Here is a 22,867-nt window from a genome sequence, read left to right as displayed (position 1 = left end):
AGTTAGGATTCCAGAAATCCAACAGAAGAACAAAATTCTACAAGCAGTGAGAGAAAAGGAACAAATCACATACAAAGGAAAGCCCATCAGAATCACAGCAGGCTTCTCAATGCAAACCCTCAAGGCAAGAAGAGCTTGGAGTGATGTATTTCAAGCCCTAAAGGAAAAGAGCCTCCAACCCAGACTGATGTACTCTGCAAAACTATCTTTCAAAATTGATGGAGAAATGAGATACTTTCATGATAAAGAGCACCTCAGGAACTTCATGAATACCAAACCTGCACTCCAGAAAATTTTAGACAATACCCTAGGAAAAGACAATGAGGATCACAACCCCAGGAAGCCCAGCAGAATGAATCCACTGGGTGTGACAAATTAAACACATAGGGGGAGAATCCAACAAAAAGAAAAGGTCAATGACAAGGCTTTTAAAACTTGTAACTTCATCTCCCTAATGAGTGTATAATTCAATCTTGTTATTGTACTGATTAGCATTTTTCTGATTCTAGAGTTGCACACTTTTCCTTGTGCTGTACTGGCTGTTTATCATCTTCTTGTGTCTACTTTCTAATTGGGTTGTCTATTAAGAAGCAGTCAGAGTTCTTTATATATTCTGGTCATAGGTTATATGCATTGTAAATACAGTCTGTTTAAGGACTACTTTTCATTTTAATGATGTCATTTAAAGTTCTAAATTTTGATGGAATCTCATTTATCAGTGTTTCTTTTTTATACATCATGTCTTTTGTATTCTAGGTACTTCTTGCCTACCCTAAATTCTAAAACATTTTCCCTTATAATTTCTTCTTCAAGTGTTATACTTTTAGGCTTTCATATTTAGGTTCACAGATCCCTTCAAGTTATTTTTATGTATGGAAATAACAGGTTGAGGTTAATTTTTTATATATGGATACCAGGTGTTCTAGTGCCATTTGCTGAAAACACTATCTCTTCCTCTCCTCTTGAATTGAGTTTATATTCTATAAAATGCTAATGTTAAGTAATCTTTCAAAACTCAGTGGACCATATATGTGTGCTTCTATTTCTAGATTCTCTGTTTTATTCAAATGATCTATATGTCTTTCCTTACATCAACACTGCTTTGATTACTGTAGCTTTAGAAGAAGTCTTAAAATTAGGTACTAAACGTCTTCCAACACTGTTTTTTTTTTTTAACTTTTCTAGGTCCTTTGTACTCCTATATAACTTTTAAATTTCAATATCCAACTCTTCATTTATAGCAAGTATACACAGACCTAAATTTTCATATATACCTTGTGTTTTCTAATCCTGCTAAATTCAACTACAAGTTCTAGGGGCTCCTAGAGATTTCTTAGTATTTTCTCTGAAGATGATCATCTCATCTACATATAAAGATTTTACTTCTACCTTTCCAATCCTATTCTAATTGTGTCACTTTATTGCCAGACTATTTTGGTGGGGACTAGGTTTCAAAGTTTAATGGTCAGACAAAGAGTAAGCATATCTGCCCTTGTTCCCCACCTTAAGGAGAAAGCATTATATCTTCTCCGTTCATATAAGGTGTTCTCACTGGAAGTATGGAGTACATGTCTTTAATCTGTTGAGAAGTTTCTGTTCCACTTCTAGTCTCCTGATAGCTTTTACCATGAACAGCTGTGGAATTTAGTCCAATACTTGTTCTCCAACTAGTGACAGGATCACATGGCTTTTTCCCTCCCTCTGTTAAAATGATGACTTTTGGGGGTGGATCTTCCAATGCTGAACCAACACTGCCATCCCTATAACAAAACCACTTTCTAAATACTGCCAGATCTGACTTCTAGCAGTTTGTTTTGTTAAACAAATTTTTATCTATGTTCATACTTTTTTATTCTATTATTTTTATCCAGTTTTAGGAATAGCACAATGTTGATTTCCTAAAATGGGGGGAGGAATGTTCCTTTTTTTTTCTGCTTTAAATGTTTGATATAATTAATCAGTTAAAATGTATACAAGCCTGTTGTTGTCATATAGGTAGGTTTTCAAGCTAGGAATATACTTTCTTCAATAGGTGCTATTCAAATTTTATATTTCTTCCAGAGTTAGTTTCATTAATTTGTCTTCCAAGGTACTTCTCAGAAGTTGTCAAATTTATTTCAAAACAGATTTTTGAAATGCTTTCTATATCCTTTTAAATTCTGTAAAATCTGTGGTAATGTTTCCTAGGTCTTGATATTTTAATTTTAAAAAGTGCAATTGATATTGTGTAATAGGAAGTAAAAGTCTAGGGGGGTGGGGCAAGTGGGAGCAGGGGGAGAGGGGAAAGAGGGGGCAAAAATATGACAGAGGGAAAAAAATGGAAACGGGATCTTTGCAAGTGGGGAGGGGTGGAGGGGTTGAGGGGAGGGCAGGGAAAGGGGGGAAAAAATAAGAACCAAGATACTCGTGTAATGGTACAAGATCCCAATGATGTATGTAAATGTATTTTATTCCTAAAATGTACCAATAAACTTAATGGTGGGGGGAAAAAAAAAAAGATTACAGAGCAGACTGGACACTGTCGCCCATCACTTCCAGATGGGAACATCTAGTGGCAGGAAAACAAGCTCGGGGTCCGCATTGATCCTGCATTATGGTGAATTGTATAATCATTTCACTATGTATTACAATGTAATAATAATACAAATAAACTGCACAATAAACATAATGTGCTAGAATCACCCCAGAACCGTACTCCTCTCAATTCATGGGAAAACTGTCTTCCATGAAACCAGTCCTTGGTGACAAAACATTTGGGGACCACTGAAGTAAAATCCACAAATGACAGTAAATACTCATAAACAATATATCTGATGATAGGTTAATATAAAAAACACAAAATAGGAGATTATTATTCAACAAAAGGATAAAGGGGAAAGAGCAGAAAAGACAGAAATGGGGAGATGTATAGGATCAAAATATGTTATATACATGTATGAAAATGCCACAGTGAAACTCAATTATTTTGTAAATTACTATCCACCATGACAGTTGATCTTGACTGTCAAACTGCCTGAGTTGAAAGATGCCCAAGAGATTAATAAAATATACTTCTGGGTATATCTGAGTGCATCATTGGGGAGTGAGAGTGGGGAATATATCTGGTTCCTTGCTCTCTTTATAATTCTCTCTGCTTCTTGGCCACCATGATGTAAGCAGCTTTCCTCCACCATGTCCTTCCACCACAAGTTTCTCCCTTGGAGCCAGCCAGCCAACCACGGAATGAAACCTCTGAAATTGTGAGCCAAACTAAACCCTTTCTCTGTTAATATGACAAGTAATTTGTCCCAGCAAAAGAAAGATGACTAATATGTGAATTAATAAAAAAACAGAGAAAAATAGAAAGATTAGATATAGATACCTTTTAGATGTTGTTTCCAGTAGTGCAATTTAAAAATACTGTCACGTGTCACTTAATAAGTATAGACTCTGAAAAATGTATCATTAGTCAATTTTATTCTTCTGTGAACATCAGAGAGTATAGTAATACAAAATAACACAACTATAACATCACTAAACAATATAATCTTATAGGACCACTATTGCACATGTGTTTGTCATGAACCAAAATGTCAGTTCTTAATAAGATAAAGTGTTTATCCAAAGACCAAAACAATGAAATTGAATCTTATTTTACCAAACCTAATAACTCAAAACAGACTAAAGATTAAAACATACTACTTCAAAATATATAATTTTTAGACGAAAACAGAGAAATTAGTATCTACCAAAATCCTTAAAAGTGTTCAATCCCTGGCTCAGAAAAAGTATATTTCCATGACATCATGGTAAGAAAATAAACATATAAAAAAGCTATATAAGAAAAATCACTCCTATTATAACAATAAAATAAAACAGAAAAAAAAAACTAGTGATCATTTTACAGGACTCAAATAACCATACAATGGAATTTTATATATCTATTTCTAAAACAATAAAGTTATTACTTAAACAATTAGGAATTACTAAACTCCTAAAATGATGAGTTAGATCAGGGATACTGTGCTTAAGCTGACAAGTCATGACTAAGTATCATATGAAATTTTAGTAGAATTTTGTGTATGCGTGTGTGTTTGTGTATGTCGGTGTATGCAGGTAATTGTGTTCACATGAATATTTCTAGGGAGAGAATTCACAGTCTTTAGATTCTCAAAGGAATGATGGTTACTCAAGAAATAATTATTATGCTATCTACTTTCCAAAAATAAAGCAAGCTGACAGAATTCAGACCCTTTATATCATCTCCTACACTGAATCCATATTGACTCACTCTAACAAATATAAATCCAGTCTCAGGCCTAATTCCTAAAAATACCTAAAAGCGTTCAAATTTGTGTTTTGCAGAGTCCTGAGCTAACATGGAAGAAATCCCGCTATCTTGCTGGAGAGGCCATATTAGAAATGAAGAATTACTGATATATATGAGAGGAAAGCAAGGCCAAATCATCTCATTAGACCAGCTGAGCTTAACCTTCTAGCTGATCTATGAAATGTTCCTCTGTATGAGTGAACTGTCATCTGTTTTACTCACTTTCCTGCTCTAGGATAAAATATCCGAAATGTGCAACTTAAACGAGGAGACATTTTGGCTCATGGTTTCAGTGGGTTAAGTTCATGGTTGGTCAGCTCCAAGGCAGAAAAGGCATGGTAGAAGGGCCTGGCAGAGGAAAGATGCTCAAGTCATGGCGGCCAGGAAACAGAAAGAGAAGGGAGGAACCAGAAACAAGAATACACCCACAGTAACCCACCAGCAATCAGGTCCCATCTCTGAACAGCACATTCAGCTACTGAACTCATCAATGGATGAACCCATTAATGAGTACAGAGCACCCATTATCCAATCACCCTCCAAAAGCCCCACCTCTGAGTATGCCATCTGACTGCAGTCATACAAGAATCCTCGAGCACATTCAAAAAAAGAACATTCCACATGATACCCAGTTAACATACACTATCATAAGAAATGAAAAAATGGTTATTGTGTTTAGGCCATAAAGTTTAGAGATGACAACTGGTAACCAAATAGTTAGACATATCAGGGCACATAACATCACTCCTCAGGCTCTAGTGTTATCCTCTTCCACATGTGTATGTACATGTGTGAGCACATACACACAATGAGACCATTTTAAATAATAGTTTCACTGAGCAAAGCAATTAGTCACTTTGATTTTATATACTTTATTTATATAGGCCCTTTTATTATAAAAGTGAAATTTTGATGAAGCATCTAACTTTGCCCTTGAATTAAAAAGGGATGAAATAAAAAGTAGGACTCTCAAATGATCCTCCATTTTAAATATTATGGTAGTTATACAAAGTGACCTCTTTCCTTCTAGGCTGATAAAAAAGTAGATTGAGGTAAAGGAAACATATATGAAAGATATTCTACAATGCTAATGAAATAGCGTTGTATTTTGTCAATTAGCACAAATACAACTCTTACTGAAGTTAATACTTTCCTTTTATTAATTTCCACAATAATCTTGTAAATGATACTTGAACAAAAAACAAATTCAAACAAGGAATCCTGCCCCCAAACCAAGAAGCAAATCAGAATATAAACAATATGAAAAAGGCCAGATCCCATTTCATCTATTCAATTTAAATGAAATGAAGCAATAAACAAACTTTGTGGTGGCATTTTTTTAATCTAATGTATTTGATTTTTCAAAACAAAAACACCCATTTTCTACAGCCAGCTCTCTGATAGCCAAAAATAATGGCAAGAGGCAAGGCTTTGGTAAGGACAGATTTAAATGACACTAAATGTTTTAACTTTCTAAATAACTATCCTATAATATTTCTTGTTTAAAAATAGCTGATTAAATCTAAATCTAGCTTTTCTTTTTTTGTTGGTACTGGGGATCGAACACAGGACCTTGCGCTTACGAGGCAGGTGCAGTGCCACTGAGCTAAATCCCCGGCCCTGAAGACTTTTTTTATATTCTTCAGACACTGTTTGACCTTTTTGAGCTTCAGTTATCTTATTTGAAAATGAGAATCATTATATAAAAAGGACTTAACACAGTGCCCAACCACTGCAAATTCTCAAGAACTGCTAGCTATTATCATCCTTATTATTGACCACACAATGATATTAAGTGTTGAGTTTAGTGGGACACTGGTGGTTACTCACACAACCTCTATTCCCGTCTACCTTTCAGAATTTTGATTTTGTTTTGCTTTCTACTCCACCTACTCACACAATTACACATAAACTACAGACATGTTCTGTGGCCTTCCTTGGTGCATGGGTATTACCATTCCCCTTGGTCAGTGACTGGTTCAGGAACAGGCATGCAACATTAGCCAATCGAAATGGGAAGACAAGTCTAACAGAGAGCTTCTGAGAAAATGTTCTTTATTTCTAGAAAAGAACTACAAAAAATATTTTTTTCTTCCTCTAAGCCTGTTTTTTTAATTCTTATTTTTATTAGTCCATGTTTATAGTATCTAGTGATTATATTCATCATAGGAGTTGGTACATGTACATAACACATCTTAGTTCTTTTTATGTCCCTTTTCCCTCACCTACCTACCCCCTCTTTTCATCTCTTGATCCTCTTCCCATTTGGAAAAGATCTGTCTCCCTGCTTCCTATTATCTATCATTTTTATTTTGCTCTTTAATTTATTTATACTTTGGGTTTCTCATATAAGAGAAGCCATGCAATGAGTTTTCTGGCCATGCATTAGCTACTCTGACACAGCTCAATAAGGAGGCCACCAACGGTGACAGCAGGACAAGCAAAGGAAGGGAGAACTAGATCCCTGAGAATTCCAACGAAGCCCCTGCATCAGCTCACCCTGGAGCCCACCTGCTGCTGAACTCACTTTTATGTAAAATCATGTATCTCCTCATTATTGAAGCTAATTTCATTGAGGTTTCTGTTACATGCAACCCAAAGTGTGTAATTTCAGGTGCTCTTCAACTTACAATGGGGTTACAGCCAAATAAATCTACCATAAATTAAAAATATCAGAGTCAAAAATGAATCTAATACACTTCACCAACAGAACACCATAGCCTAGCAATCCAGGCCATCACAGAGTTTTAGCTGTTTGCCCTCATAATCAACTGGCTGACTGGAAGCTGTAGCTTGCTGCCACTGCCCAGTATATCAAAAGAGTATCATACCACATATGACCAGCTCAGGAAAAGATCAAAATCTAAAATTTGAATATGGTTTCTATGGAACTGTGTTTCCATATAACATTATATGGATAGTGTTACACTTTACACCATATAAAGTCAAAAATTGTAAGCTGAATCTTCTCAGGGACCCTCTGTACATCAGTAATGGGAAAGCATAAAAAGGATTATATGTTTTACATAAATTAAACTTCAATTAATCTTCTCTAAATAAAAGAGCAGAATGTCTAGCATAAATATCTAAAGCTCTTAAACAGAAGTGGTGGCTCTGGTTTTTCAATGTGAAACAAATAATTAGCTACTCAGAATTTGTTTGACAATGCTTCAAAGTGTGCAAAGGGTTCCTGACTTCAACATATACTGACTACATGCCTACTATATCTAACCCCTCAGCATCTTCCTAAGGAGCTCCCAGGCTTTGTGGTGAAAAACAAAGACCGAAGTGTGTCATATCATGGTACCACTGAACTCAGAGGCAGTAAATCTTTAGAGATGGGAATGTGAAGAAAGAATGGAGAGTGGAAGGAAATGAAGACAAAAAGAAAGAGCAAGGTAAACAGAGAAGCCGGGAAAGAAAGAGGTGAGAAAAGCTGTAGGAAAGAGAAGACATATAGGCTCAAGTTTGAGGATAAACCAGGCTTTACCAAATGGATCTGAAGGGAAGGGAATCTAAACAGTAGCAGAAAGAGAAACACTCAATACTCCTCAAAAAGTTGTGTAAGAAGTTGTATCTATACTACAACAGCAGCAACAAAGAAATGAACAGTTGCAGTAAGGGCTCCCTGCTAAGAGTTGCCCAGTTGAATAAAGTAAACCTACCTGTGCAATTCACATAGTGAGTTGTTGAAAACTGTATGAACTTGATGAGAGGGGCTAAACAAATCTTCAAAACCTTACTATCCTGTGGTATGACTTTTCCTACCTATTTTAGCTTTACTGAGGCAAAAACTTTTTGTTTTTGAGAATACAACACTACTGATGTAGAACATAACAGAACTGAATGAAAAGATTAGCATTCTATCATCAATATAAAAAAGCATGATAAACATGATACAACACAACACATATAATTTACCAGAAAACTATGAAGCACCTGGAAAAAATTCTCATATAGGGGTACAAAAGAGAGAGAAAAATGAAGAAAACAGAGGTCCTCAATATTAATAAACATAACCATAATACTGAGTCCCAAAAAACAGGAAATGTAACAGTGCAACATGAGGACATCAATGATAATTAGCATACCTGTATGTCCCTCCACAATAAGAACATCTGCCCTCATCCTAAGGCAAATAGATACAATCCTTACAATCAAGTCTAATTCCCAATCCTATAACTGCTCTCTCACCCCCAGCTTAATGTGCCTGCTGAATACACCTGCTCTTCCATTCAATAAGGCTACATGCAGAGATAAAGCACCACAGTGGAACTGTAGTTGAACTCTCTAATTCTACAGTAATAGCCAACTCAGATCTTTCAAAAATGACAATCCAGCTAGGGATTTAGCTCAGTGGTTCTGCCACCTGCCTCGAAAGTGGAAGGTCCCAAGTTTGATAACAAAAAAGGTTCAGTACCCAAAAAAACCAATGACAATCCATGCTTTAAATTATTTCAATTATTTGCACCAGAGCTAAAATAAAAAATACAATACACAAATGAATGTACTCTTTCATGATATGAACAAAACAAAGTACAAAATATCTTTTGGTCATGGTGTATTTATACTGTGGTCTGGATCATGTAGCAATTCACTAGTAAGAACCTCAACATATAATCAATAACAAAGTAATAAAAAAAAATGCCAGCTTACTATTTCTACATTTTATATTTACATGTCCTTACACTTTCTCTACAATTCACCAATAAGTCTCTTCATCCGAGTTAACCAGCCACCATGGACAGAGCTGGTTAAACTAAAATACATTGGATTCAGCATTTTGTCTTTCTAACCCCCCTCTCGATACCTTACAGAATTAGCAGTTTGTTTTTATTCATTTCTGTTTAAACAAGAACCTTTGCTAACATACAAGGGTAGATATAACCCATGAGAGTGGAGAAACACAAATATTACTACTACCAGAACAATAATCCTATGTTGGTAGTCCCTATCCACATTGACTCAAGGGCAATTTGTTGGAACTTCTCTTTGATGTTTGCAGGTATACTCCAGAATCAGATCCTAACTTTATGTTCCTAAAAACCAAGTGAGGAAAGAGAATAAATAATAAATTGTATGTGATAGGTGTTACAGGCAAGGCACAACTAGGGGACAACACCACTTTGCCCATCAGAATGGGCACCACCTGCTCCTTAAAGTACTAGCTGTGGCCAGCAGCCTGGCATCAGCTAGAACCTTGTGAAAAATTTTAAAACCTAGCATCTCAGACTCAAGGGATGATATTCTGCATCTTTAAGCAATACATCCCCCCGAGATGATTCATACACACTCAAGTTTGAAAAGAGTTGGTGTTAAAAAAATATTTTAATACAAACATGAGAGATTATTTTGAGGATCTACCATCATCCCAGAGAACTCAGAAACTTTCTGAAAGCCCAAACCAAGTTTATATCTAAAGAACCATGTGCCTTATGCTGAAAATGTTCAGGGAAACTTTAAGAGGAACTGAAGATCCACATTTCAAGGATCTGAGAGCTAAAGCCTCAAATTCCCTGAGTATCAATTTTTTGTAACAGCTTGACAGTATCAGACATACTATGTACCTTCAGAAAGTGATGATATACTATGTATGACTTTCATAGCAACAAATTATCAACTTACAAAATTCAAAGTCAACACATTGTGCCTCACAGTTATTTAAGCTGGCAAGACTTTAAAGTACACACAAATTCAAAGTAATGCACTGGAAATATTTGATTTATGTTAAACAACACTATAGAATTTAAACACTCAGAAGCTCAACCAAACCCTACTTCTGGCCAATCAGCTCACTGATAAACTTATGTGCAACTTCCAATGTGTACTGCTGGGCTAAATTTAATATTTAAAATTTTTAAAGACCTTTCTGTGTATTTTTAAAGTAAATCTTATTTCAAGTAAATTTCTCAAGCTAAGAAGAACCACCACCACAAGAGAATACTGCCAGAAATGATCCTGTGCTATATAAAAGGCACTAGTATACTGAGAGAATTCTACCTCTAACAAGAACCTTCTACAGAGGGAACCAAGAAGGGAAAGCCATGAGGGCCTTCAGTCCAGTAAGGACCACGAAACAGCGTGTCAGAAAGAAATTGTTTTTCTGCTCCTTTTGATGGGTTATGCTTTCAAGTCAGGAAATTAGAAACAGGTGTGCCACAGGGCACACACATCCTCGCTCCACACTGAAAAACACGCGTTTTCAATTTTCAAACATGAAAGGGACTCCTGTTGAATGAAAGAAGAAATGAAAACCCAGCTCTGTTTCTGCAAAACATATGAAGGGAGCTTAGAAAGTCTTTGACAAGTTGCTCGATTTATTCCCTCTCCAACTGACAGCAGGTAGTACTCGACAAGAGAAAGGAAAAAGCATTCTTTCCAGTGAGAACAATCAGAGGGAGAATTACATTAAGGATCACATCACTGGCATTTTAACCCATCACTTGATCTTATGCCTCTGTTTTTACCATTTCTTCACCTCATGTTTTAAAATTAGAAGTTTGTACCTTTGCAAAACAACAACAAAGCAAAATAGCAAAGCAATGCAAACTTTGTACCTAGCAAAGGAAAAAAAAAAGCAGTCTGGGAAATTAAAAACATCAAAAAAACATCTTGGAGTTCACATGATCCACTCTATCACAGGTCTACAGTCTTAGGAAAAGATTTACTTCTTTTCCCTCCACCAAGTCCTGTTCTCCTAGAGATATTTCAGTGTCTATGAGTGGGATGAGTTAGCGAGTATATAAGTGTGAGGAATCTAAACTTAAGACACTGGAATGGGATTTAGAGGCAGGAAAGCAGCATGAAGCAGATGTACTAATGGCTGTGAAAACAGTCAGTCCTATGGGTGTATGGAGGTGCCTGCAAGAGGCCCTCAGAGGGGAGCTGTAGAATGGGTGAATGGCTGAATGGGTGTGGCAGAGTCTCACAAAGGGCTAGCAAGGCTTTTGTTATAGTCAGTACTTCAACATATTTCTATATTAGCAAGAAACTTCCTTAAATTATGAATTAAAGACAAAGCTTTCATACCCTTTGAAAACAGGGCCTATATCTTTACCTCTCTTCTATCATACCCAAACTAAAGCACAGGATAAGAGCCTCTAAAATAGATGTTGTTTTATTGAATGAGAGCAATTACAAGTCATCTTGCCAAGGAGGAAAATACCTGATTTTATGTATATATATCCTTTAAATTTTTCTTTGGAAGGCTATTCAATGATATCTAATAATGTGCATTATATAATATTTAACAAAGCATAATATAAGCTTAGCAGTATTCCCATTTTTGTTTCATGGCAAACACTACCAAATATTTGACAAACACAGAACGGCAAAATTAACAGTTTCATTTTCCAAAATAGCGTCAAAGAGCATGCATTATTTCACAATCAAGAAAAAAAAACTACTCATTTAAAATCTCTATGCTATCTATATAACAAAGCCATCATAATTAACTTATTTAGAAAATGATTTTGCATAATTCAGAATTCTCATTTTTTTGTTCCATTACTTTTAGTTATATAAAAAACATGAAATAATATATTAATATTTCACCACAGTATGCAATAGTCTCAGAATAGAATTCCCAACCCAGATAATTATTCTAGTTCTGGGAAATATGCTCTAGTTTATATACTCTGTTTCTGTAAATGAATGGTATTTTTAATACCCAAATAGCCAAACAGTCCAATCAAGTGCTTTTTAAGATGATGATGTTTATAAATGTTAGAGTTTTATCTACACTTCCATCTAAAAGTCATAATTCACAAGACTTCTCATGGCACTATTTCCAACTCTACATGTTATGTCTCAAACTATTTCAACTTAAATGGTTGCTCCTCACCCTGAGCAATCTAAGAATCTTGCTGAGTGTGATAAGATTATGAAGGTTTATTATTTCATAAAGACAAGAAGCTTCTGAGAAGCTAAAGTGTCAGCTATATAGTGAAGAACAGCACTGCTATCAAGGCAGGTTAAAGAACCAGAATGGGCAGAGGAGCCTAGATTTCATCAGTAGGATTAACAGGCTATCTTTTGACTACTTTCATTTCTTATTGTTTGAATCATTGCTTATCATTCCACAGTCACTTGAGGTGAAAGATGTTTCTTCATGTATCTTCCAAAAATAAGAGCATCTCCCTACTTAAAAGGATTCCTATTTCATACAAAAGAAAATTTACTTGTTCAAAGCCTTCTAGAGACTACCATCTACAATGCCAAATTAAGCTCTAAACACCTTACCTACACTCATTTTCCCAAAGCATTTTCTGTTCTCATTAGAATATAACACTCCCAATCCCTCAATTACCTTCCTCTTGGCCTTGACTCATCTGGACTGGGCCTCCTTCACTCTACCTAGATGTATTTATTTGTCATTCATATTCATTCACATTCATTCATTCAACAAACATCAGACGTTCTTTTTGATGAGCACCATTCAGTGAACAAAGCTGTTGGAAACCCCAAGCCTCATGGAATTTAAAGTGAACAAAAAATACAATAAAGATAATAGTTAAAAGATACACCATGTTAGAAGATGACACGTACCTGTACTATGGCTTTTCCTTTGACTACAATGGGAAGCAGTTGGACAGTTCAAAGTAGAGAGACATGATTTGAACTAGGTTTGAACAACTTCAGTGCTGAAAAATGAATAAAGGGGGAAAGGACCAAAAGTAGAAGATCAGGAAGGTTACTACAATAAACCAGATTAGAGATGATGGCACCTTGGATCTGTTGGTTGCAGTGGAAGTGGCAAGAAGCAGTCATATCTTAAATATATTTAAAGAGAAGAATAGATTAAGATTAATGTGGGTGAGATAGCAAAAAGAGTCAAAGATGGCTCCAAAATTTTGACCTGAGTCACTGGAAAGATGAAGTTTCACCTCCCAGGTGGAAAAGATTTCAACAGAAGAGATTTGAAGATGGGCAACACCAAGAGCTCTTATTTGGACATGCTAAATTTGAGATGCCTGTTAGACACATGAGTGGAGACTTTTAACAAACAGGTGAATTATAACTGAATCCTACAGAGAGATAAAAATGTGGAATCATCAGCATAGAGATGACACTTAGTTATTAGACTGGATGAGACATGGAAGTGAGTATGCAAAGAAAGAGAGAAAAGGTTAAGGACTAGTTCATGAGGCACTCAAATACAGAGATGTGAAGGAAATAAGCATTAATGAAGGAGATTAAGACAAAGAAGCCAGTGAGGTGGGAGCAATACCAGAGAGTGTGGCCCCATGAAGGTCTATCAAGGACAGTATTTCCAGGAGAAGCAAGTCATTTGAGCAGCAGTGTCAAATGCTGCTCACAAAAGCAGCAATGCTCTCATCACTGAAAAATGAGCTGGATTTGGAGGTAAATGCTACCCTTGATAAGAACACACTGGTGGAGTGGTACAAGAGAAGGCCTGAGTAAAGTAGATTCCAGAGCAAATGAGAGAACAAAGAAAAACAATAATCCTCATGTATGACAACTCCTTGAAGTTTCATCCTGAAGGATTGCTAAGGAAGACTGAATCCCCAAGTGTCTTGCTCACAGCACCCTGACTATAATGGGACTTTCATTCAACATTAGTGTCCATGACTCAGATAACACAAAGAAAATGAGTATTGCTAAAAATAAAGCTGAAGCACAGACTCCTGTCTACCTCTGCTCCACTCCTGGAGGGCAATGGCTGCATGGTGTTCCTAGACCCTCAGCAATGATCTCCAGTTGCATCCTGCTGTCCTGGAACTCCCCTGTCCCAAGGAAGGCTGTCTTACAGCCTTCTGTCAAAAATCCCTTAATGGGAGTTTTTGAACACAAGCTCAGGAAACAATCCCACACAGTGGGGCACAAGACCTTGGACTGCTCATCAGGATGAGAAACAGAGAAACCAACAAACAGTGACAAACTCCCTCAGCCCTTGAGGACTCTAATCACTAGCTAAAAAAGACCAAAGCATATGGCTGTTGTTAATTTTTGCATTTTTTAAAACTCCATTCATCTTTGAAGTTATTCTTGGCATGTCACAGCAACATCTCTCATAGTCCTTAAGTTTCTAGGACTTCCCAGAGCCAAGATCTAGAAAAGCCAACAACCTAGAAAACCAGAAATCACGAGGCTCATGCTAGAAGCCAGGTAGATCTTCCTTTGTGCCATTTAAGCATTGAATCCTGCATCTTCTGATCTCCAGTCACTTTCCATCAGTACCCTTGGGACTTGCTGTTTTTCTTTAAGGAAAAAACAAAACAACAGAACAATACAGACAAGTAACAGAAGACTAACATTAAGGTCAATGAGAGCAGAAACTTATCTCTTGCTTTTTCTTCCTCTTTCTGATCTTCTAATCCTCAATCTGCTCTTCCTTTCCATAGCCAGAGACAGACCACAGATGTATCTTATGTTAGGCACCTGATATGTTACTGAAAAATTATGTGTGAATATGAATTTGGCAAATTATACCATATTTTAAAATACTATTTAAAGAAATTCCATGGTAAATAATCTTTTTGAAACAGTAAGCATCCTTCTACAAGACTTTGGAACTACACATGCACTTCTTAATTTTTATTTGTATATGAGCTCTTGCCACGTCCAAGGCTCTGTGCCAGGCACATAGAAGTCACAAATATACCCACAGCCTTTCTTTTTCCAAGTTTATCTTATTGCTCAAGAGTACCTAAAACAAGTTAATTTTTTAACCAAAAAAAAAGCTGAAAATAATAAAAACCTTTATGAATTTATCAATTCTGAAAGAAGTCACTTTTTTTCACATTTAAATTTTTCTGAAATCAGGAGGTCTATGATAAATGATCACATTCCCCCACACCGTCCTTCAGGCTGCAGAGCTGTTCTCCTTTGTAAACCTTTCACTTATGCACCATGTTAGAACTACACATGCCGAGTTCCCTTGCTATTGAAAAAGTGTTCAAAAGGATTACAGTATGACATTGAATTGAAGTTTAAAATTATTATATATACAGGAAGGGATGGAAACAACAATGGGGTATTATTTTATTGTAAGTGAAGCAAATACATCCCACTGGAGGAAAATCCCCAATTCTATATCTTCTTGTAAGGTAACAACCATACATTAAGTGATGAGAAAGCAGTGTGTCACACTTCAGTTAACAATATTTTTCTTTTCCTTAGTGCTATCAAAATAATGGTTTGTCTCATAAAAAATGGTGACTTACATTTAATGGAACACAGTAAGTATGGAGCCCAGAAGTGCCCTAAGTGCCATTCACAGGTCAACTACTCAATCCTCACAGTAGTAGTAGATAGTATTCCTGGTATACAAATAACCCCTTGCCCAGTCCTACAGCTAGTGAGTCTGGACAAGAAGCAAGGTATTTGCTTTGCTCCTTCTCTAGCTAGGAAAATTCCCATGATGCCAGAAATTAGTCAGAGTTTGCAAGATTACTCCTACCACTGCATGTCCCTCCCCCCCATTCTTCCCCATCCAGTGATGAGAACAAGATGCTAGAGTTTATCCCTCAGGCTAATGACCAAATCCCCTGACTGGCCTTGCAAGAGCCCTATCCTGACCATAACTAACTATCTTCTCTCTGCTTTTTAATTAACACCTTCCAAGATATATAAACTTAAAATGTAGGCCAGGTTTCCAGATTTTCTGCAATAGTCTATGGCACAAGTCTTTATTTTTGACAAACAATTACAAAATTCCATGTTCCATCTTTCGTATAACTTGGTCACCCAATTTGGTTGTATGTTTCCATTGTCAACCTCTTATCAACAGTTGCAGGAAGAACAGGAGAGAAGCAAGCACACAAAGTCCCACAATAAGGAGAACATGGAGACCTACTGTCATCCTCGGGTTCTGGTGGGTAGTCCTCTACATTGGGACAGATGCAACATGATAAATCAGGTATCCAAGTTAAAGGGCTAGTCCAGATGTCATGAACTGGGAACCCAAAGCTATCTTTAGTCATATGAAGCTATCTTCACCTGATGCAGAATGGGCAAAGGAGGAGATCTCCAAGGGAGGCAGGGGGGACTTAAACTTTATAATTTAAGCTTCACTCACTCACTGCATTCTACCTAACAGAAATCAAGTTAATAAAGTATTTTCTTATCCCAAATTCTGTATCACCAATTTTTTTTTAAAGTGTGTATGACTGAGGGTGGACAATCCTAAAAGGATTGACTCTTTTTTCCAAAGTGACATAGGAAGGCTCTCAGGGTTTCACTTTAAAGTAGAATTCATCTCCTAACATCTAGATATGAGGGGAACTATACTTAATTCTGTATACAGGCTAATTCATAAGCAGATAGTAAGCTTTACTTTTTTATTGTTGTTTTGTGGTATTCCATTCTTACATTTTGCTCATCTCTTCAAAATAAAAGAATAAAAACCAGTTTTTTGCCAATTATGTTAGGATGACTTAGATTCCACATTAGTTCATGTTCAGACTTTACTGATAGGCCAGTAGCTCACAATCACCTATTTTCTACTGTTGCAAGGAAAGGAGCTAGGTCAAGAGGCAGCACATTGAGCAAGCAGGAGAACAGGGGTCTGAAATCACAGGGTCAAGCCAGTGGAAGAGGACAGAAGCAATGATTATGAAAATTTGCCAAGATTTCAAATCTAAGCAAAGAATATAGTGAGATAGTGAGGGGCAATAAAAGAGCTAGGAAACACAGGGGAAAGGTGGTTATGGGGTGGAGATGAAAACTAAAGTACTCTGTTCAATCTGCTAAGTCTAGTGTACATACACAACACCCACAGGGACAAGGTATCCAGAAGACAAAAAGGATTCATGTGGACTTCAAGGGAAAAGTCTACAATAGACAGACATGGATGCCAATATCCCAGGAAAGAATAGATGAAACCATGAGAATGGCAATAACACCAAATCACCAAGAGAAAGCACACAGAAGATGAAGAGAATCCAGCATATGCCCAAACCTGAGCTTGTTATCAATGGGAAGACAAAAGAAGAATACTCTCTGAAGAAGGTCAAGCTGGAGCAGTTCAGAGGCAGGAAAACCATAAGAGAAACTCGTTCTACGTTACCCATAACAACTGCACCCAAGATTACAGAAGTAGGCAGTAAGCAGAGGCTGGCTACTGGACTGCAGGCTTTGCTACTATGATAGGACAGAAACCACTGTGCTAAGAAACTGGAAAAAGGAAGGGAAGTCAGCTGTATCTGTCCATCCCCCAATAAAGCCTGAGGATATCAAGGAGAACAGGACAGGACTGTAGCTTGAGGGATAATGTTGTAAAGAGATGAACTGGTACAATTTTATCAACCAGTAGCATCACCCACATAAAGAGAAAGGCATCAAGTATATCTGGTATCAGCATTATGACAATCTGGAAATAAACAATCATTCTGCCCATTAAAACTCTGCCTGCTCACTGTTTCACACTCCTACTTTCTCTATCTCTCTCCTCTCCTCTTCTCTTTTCTTTTATTCTCTTCTCTTCTCTCTTTCTCTTCCCCCCTCACATAATGACTTCCCTAATACAGATATAAAACAGGATCCATTTTAGTAAAATGTACTTTAAAGAAATTTCATAAACTATACATTTTGAAATTCACCTTATAATCAGTCAAGAGACTGTTAAGTTTCAAAAGGTCTTGCTGCTTTTATATGCCTAAATTTGCCATTATCATAGGTCATTAGAGGAAAAAAATACATATGTAAAAATATAAGTAAGCTATAGTTAACCCCAAAGTTGTACTGAAAATATTAGCAAAGCACCTACACTGTGATATTAAACAATTCTTCAATTGTCCCAAATACTAAAGATTGTTTTCCTGCATGCTGTTGTATATGCAGTGTGTTAGTGTATGTTTTATGTTTCCCTAAAAATATTGCTTTTAATGGCGGGGATTTAGCTCAGTGGTGCCACCTCCTGCCTCTCAAGTGCAAGGACCTGAGTTCGATCCCCAGTACCAAAAAAAAAACCTGCTTTTAATCATTAAATGACAGGCAGGGTTGTAGTAATGAAAAATGGTCATGAAAGCAGCAAATACCTGAGGTACTCACAGCTGTGGAGTAGGGATTATGAGCTCCAGTATTTTCAGCCCAGCAGCCACATCCATAAAGAGCAGCCTTGGAGAAAAAAAAAAAACAGATATAATAATATTTCAGAAATGTTATATGTAACTATCAGCTTTCTACAGTGGACAAAAGTCACACCTATCTAATAAAGCCTAGCTTATTAGCGATGTTTAACAATTAGATGATAATACCAGAGATTGTACAAGAACTACTCAAACAACGGTCTTCACACTCTCAAATCTATCTTCTCTTCTATTCTTGACATACGATCCATTATTGTTAACTATATTCACTCTGCGGTGCCACAGAACGCCAGAACACATTCTTCCTACCTAATTATAACAATGTACCATTGACCAACCTTTCCCTACTCCTCTGCCTCTCTGTTCCTCAATCTCTGGCAACCCCAATGTATGCATGAATTAAAATATCACAATATGCCTCGTTATTATTATGTGTCAAAATAAATGACATATTTTCAACTGTTCTACTAATCTAAAAATTCTGAGTAGCAAAGAAACTGCTTTAGTCTCATCAGCAGTAGTTTGTTTCCTCCCCTGAAAAGCTTTTTCCCTTTTAGGGTTTGTCATTTAGCAATTGCCTTAAAAATAGTTGGTTCTCAAGCTAGGTATATACTGAATTACTTCAGAAACTTTCTGATAAGAACCTGGGTTTCAAGAGACTCTGATGCAGTGTCTGGGAGAATCCAGGGAACCAGCGCTATTAACCAAGGCCTTGGAGCACCAGGGTGCTGGTAATCTAACTAAACCACCCTCTAGGAAACAGTTTCAGGAGGCCTTTTTCATGCCTCCTTCAGGGTAGCACAATAGGAACTGCAAACAGCACTGTACCAAATAAGGCCAAGCATATGTTCTCCACTCTGTTAGATTCTGCCAGATGAAAAGAAAGGTGACAAAAAGGCCTGTTCAAGCTAATCACTTTGTTAGGTGGTGGTGCAGATTTATACATCTGAAACTGTCAGGAACACAATAAGCTACTATGGTTTTACAAAAGATTATGACAATCATTCCTATTTTGTTTCCAATAATCTTCCCCAGAATGTCTACATTCATCTCCTCAACATCCAAAATGACTACTCTGTCTTGAGAGGGGAATCAAAACTAATAACTTTTCCATTCCTTGGAAACAGAGTAGAAAAATCCTTAGTTAATAATCAGAGAAATACACAGAGGCATGCTTGAGAGTTCACTACCACATGGTTGGTAAGAATGAGAAACTGGAAACAACCTAAATGCCAATCAGTAAAGAAATGCTTCGATAGACTTTGGCAGAGCAATACATGGAATTCATTGCAAAGATTAAAAATAAAAAGAATCAAGTTTAAAAAAAAGTCTTAAGAAATGAATACACAAATATATCCAAAACACGTTGTTGAGTAATTTTTTTAAAAAATCAAGTAACAATACATTCAATATTCACTATAAATGGAGAGGAAAGCTACACCCATAAAAACAGTACTTTAATTTTCCAGAATTTACTTGTGGAGAATACACTAAGACTGGGAATGGTGATTAGACAGATATCAGCTTTCTATGATATTCTACTATTCTTATAAGGACCTTAGGACTCAGTTGCTCCAATATTTTATAGAGTAGGAATCTCCATGAAACATCTCCCCACTTCTGATTCTGAGAACCTCTCTACCTCATGGAAGGACACAATTCCCAATCTACATGACATTTCCCAGTTCTTCCTTCAACTGAAGTTCTTCCTTCAACTGAGAAAATATCTGATTTAATTTCCACCACAGATTTGTGAATTATTCCTCAAGGCTTTCAGATGTAAACTCCTACCCCTCTTCCCTCATGATTTTCCTTTATGAATAATCCTGTCTAATTTATTTAGACAGAAAGTCTCCCATGCTCACGTGACCCAAAGTTGCCTTCTCTGTCACTAACAATATCCCTCATAATTACAGAACCAAGAACTGAACAGGACACTTCCAATATGGCAAAAAATGGGCAATCTGTTATTGCCTCTGAAAACACTACACTTCTAAAATAAAGGCCTTAATGCTGGGTCAGTGTGGCAAATGAAAGCCCTTCAGAAGTGACTCAACACATGGACTTGACTCCAGAAGACAACTAGAAAACTGGAATGGTAAGTCATTCTACTGGTACACACTGGGGCAAGTGCTGGGTCAGCCAAAGTTGGAGGTTGCAGGGCCTATTGTCCTTCATGGAAATCTCTAGACATTTATCTACCATCCTCTCCATTCCCCACAATTACCTTAACCTGCAGACTGCACTCAAAAAGGAGAACCACAAGGACAGCTCTGAGAATGCAAGTGGAAGTCATATTTCTAGGAACGTAAGAACACTGCTTACCCTTTGCTTCCCCTCTCCAAGTAATGTCCTTTTATGATGCCCTTCCTTAAGTTTATGACCCAACATTGCCTTCCTTCTTAACTTTCTGAAATTGGTTAGGTTGAAATTACTTACAGGTAAGATAATGGGAGGAATCAGAGGTTGTCTTTCTCTTATCCATTTCTTTGCATAAAATACAGCAACTTTAAGCAGGTCTTTAAAACTATTAATAAGAGCCACGTGTGGTGGTGCATGCCTGTGATTCCAGCACTCTGAGAGGCTGAGTCAGGAGGATCACAAGTTCCAGCCTAGCTTGGGCAAATTAGGGAGATCCTGTCTCACAATAAAAATAAAAAGGACCGGGGATGTAACTTACTGAAAAGGCTACGTGTTCAAACTTCCTCAGTACTGGATGGGTAGGGGTGGAGGTACCTTCCTTCTTCTGGGTAGTAAAAGTTTATTCAGGATATTATCATGTAGCAAAAGTCATATAAATGATTTAATATTATTATTATTATTATTATTATTATTTAGCCTTCTCGGAACCACTGTTTCCTCTTCTATTAGATAAGGATAGTAAAAATACCCACCTCATAATGTTGCCACGTGAATTGTGTTGTCACATGAATTGACAAACCTGCTGTACTAGCAATTGCTTAATAAACAGTAGCTATACCTTTTATTATTAGGGACTATGATATGCAATTTCAATGCATTATGTCATTTAAATTTTCAGAACTTGATAAGGGAACTAGGAAAGTGAACCTAGAGAAGGGAACTAGAAGAGGAAACCTGTGAAAAGTGGAGTTTAAAGATGCGGGATGGAAAAAGAATTAAGATGTGTTATGTACGTGTACCAATTCCCCAAGATTGAATATAATCATTATGTACTACAAACATGTATTAAAAATGAAATAAAATAGTTTTCTAACAATAACAATAAAAGGATATTGAGTAACTTATTCAAAGTACAGGGAATGTTAAGTGTTGAGCCAAGACTACAATAAAGGTTTGCTTGAATCTGAAGTCCACATTCTTAACAACTAAAATCAACTGTATGCTTGTGTGTAGGTGGGTTGCAGGGAGTGGAATATACAAATTCCCATGTACCAGTTGTAAATTCTAATTATTACAGTAAACTAAAGAAGCAATTCAAATTGTTCTAATTCAAATTGCCTTTTGACCATTGGCACTGCTATCACATATCTAGTTTTTAAATAGTTCACTTGAGCATTTTAAATGCATTTAAAAATACTTCATTTCAGCACATTTTCTTGGTTTGTTTTTGAGGTACTGAGGATTGAACCTAGGGCCTTCACACTAGAGATATATTTTTTTATTTTGAGTCAGGGTCTTGCTAAAGTGCCCAAGCTGAGCTCAACTTGCAGTCCTCCTGCCTCAGTCTCAGAGTGCTGGGATTACAGGCATGCACCACCATGCTCAGCCACAACTTACTTTTGTATTTTCATTCTGTGCTGATTGAAAAAGAAAACTATTCATCTCTCATCTGATTCTTCTGATTTCCAGGCTTATTATATCACCTCCATCTAGAAGTACATATCAATTAAGCAACTACAGTACCTTTTCTTTTTTGTAAGTACTTGATTCCTCTCCTCTACACCTTTTTCTAGTTTTTCAGCTCTATCAAGTTGTGTATTCATGAAACAGCCAAGTGCAGTAAATCAACACATAAATTTTACAGAAGTATTTCTTCTTCCAGGACAGTCCCATGTGCAGTGGCAGAATGGCTTCAAGACTGTTATATGTAATATCCTGCTAACATAGTCCAGAACTACCCTGGGTTCTATTGTTGTTATTTTACTAATCAAAACAAACATAAATTGGTGAGAAGTCATGGGAATTAAAATGTAATGATGGTAACTCTGTTGGCTTTTTTCTCTACTTCTCCACGACAGCATCCAAATCTGATACACCAAGCTTGATTTTCTTATTCCAAATTCGACAAATACACAGAATTTTATACTATGGGAAAAAAAATACCATGACCAGACAGGCTTTTATAATGAGTTCAAAGCATTGTACGCATGGTGAGTAATCATTCTCCATAAATCCTCTGTATGGTAGGCAAAAAGTAGCATAAAGTTAATTATTCTTCCCTTCCACTTCCCACTAGCATAAGACTTGTCCACATAAAGGTCAGGAAACAACATAGTGGCTTTACAAATATATCTTCCATGAATCA

General features: G+C 36.6%; 1 protein-coding gene across 16 annotated transcripts in view; it reads right to left on the bottom strand.

Annotated features, from left to right (window-relative positions):
* The window catches only part of Tasp1 (taspase 1), a 408,843-nt gene that overhangs the window by 299,319 nt on the left and 86,657 nt on the right, over positions 1 to 22,867 (bottom strand). For 10 of the 16 annotated variants that reach the window (XM_087189061.1, XM_087189058.1, XM_087189062.1 and 7 more), the window contains one exon: positions 18,310 to 18,388. In XM_087189061.1, the coding sequence (XP_087045187.1) occupies positions 18,310 to 18,388 (79 nt within the window). The remainder of the gene's footprint in view (positions 1 to 18,309; positions 18,389 to 22,867) is intronic. The other 6 variants (XR_015442068.1, XR_002393482.2, XM_087189065.1 and 3 more) reach the window with 1 other exon arrangement.

Source organism: Heterocephalus glaber, unplaced genomic scaffold, assembly GCF_053883595.1.
Source record: "Heterocephalus glaber isolate CG9 unplaced genomic scaffold, H.glaber_assembly_v1.0 deba00001532, whole genome shotgun sequence".
In the NCBI taxonomy this organism is placed as follows: domain Eukaryota; kingdom Metazoa; phylum Chordata; class Mammalia; order Rodentia; family Bathyergidae; genus Heterocephalus; species Heterocephalus glaber.
This window is presented reverse-complemented; position numbering and strand designations above follow the sequence as displayed.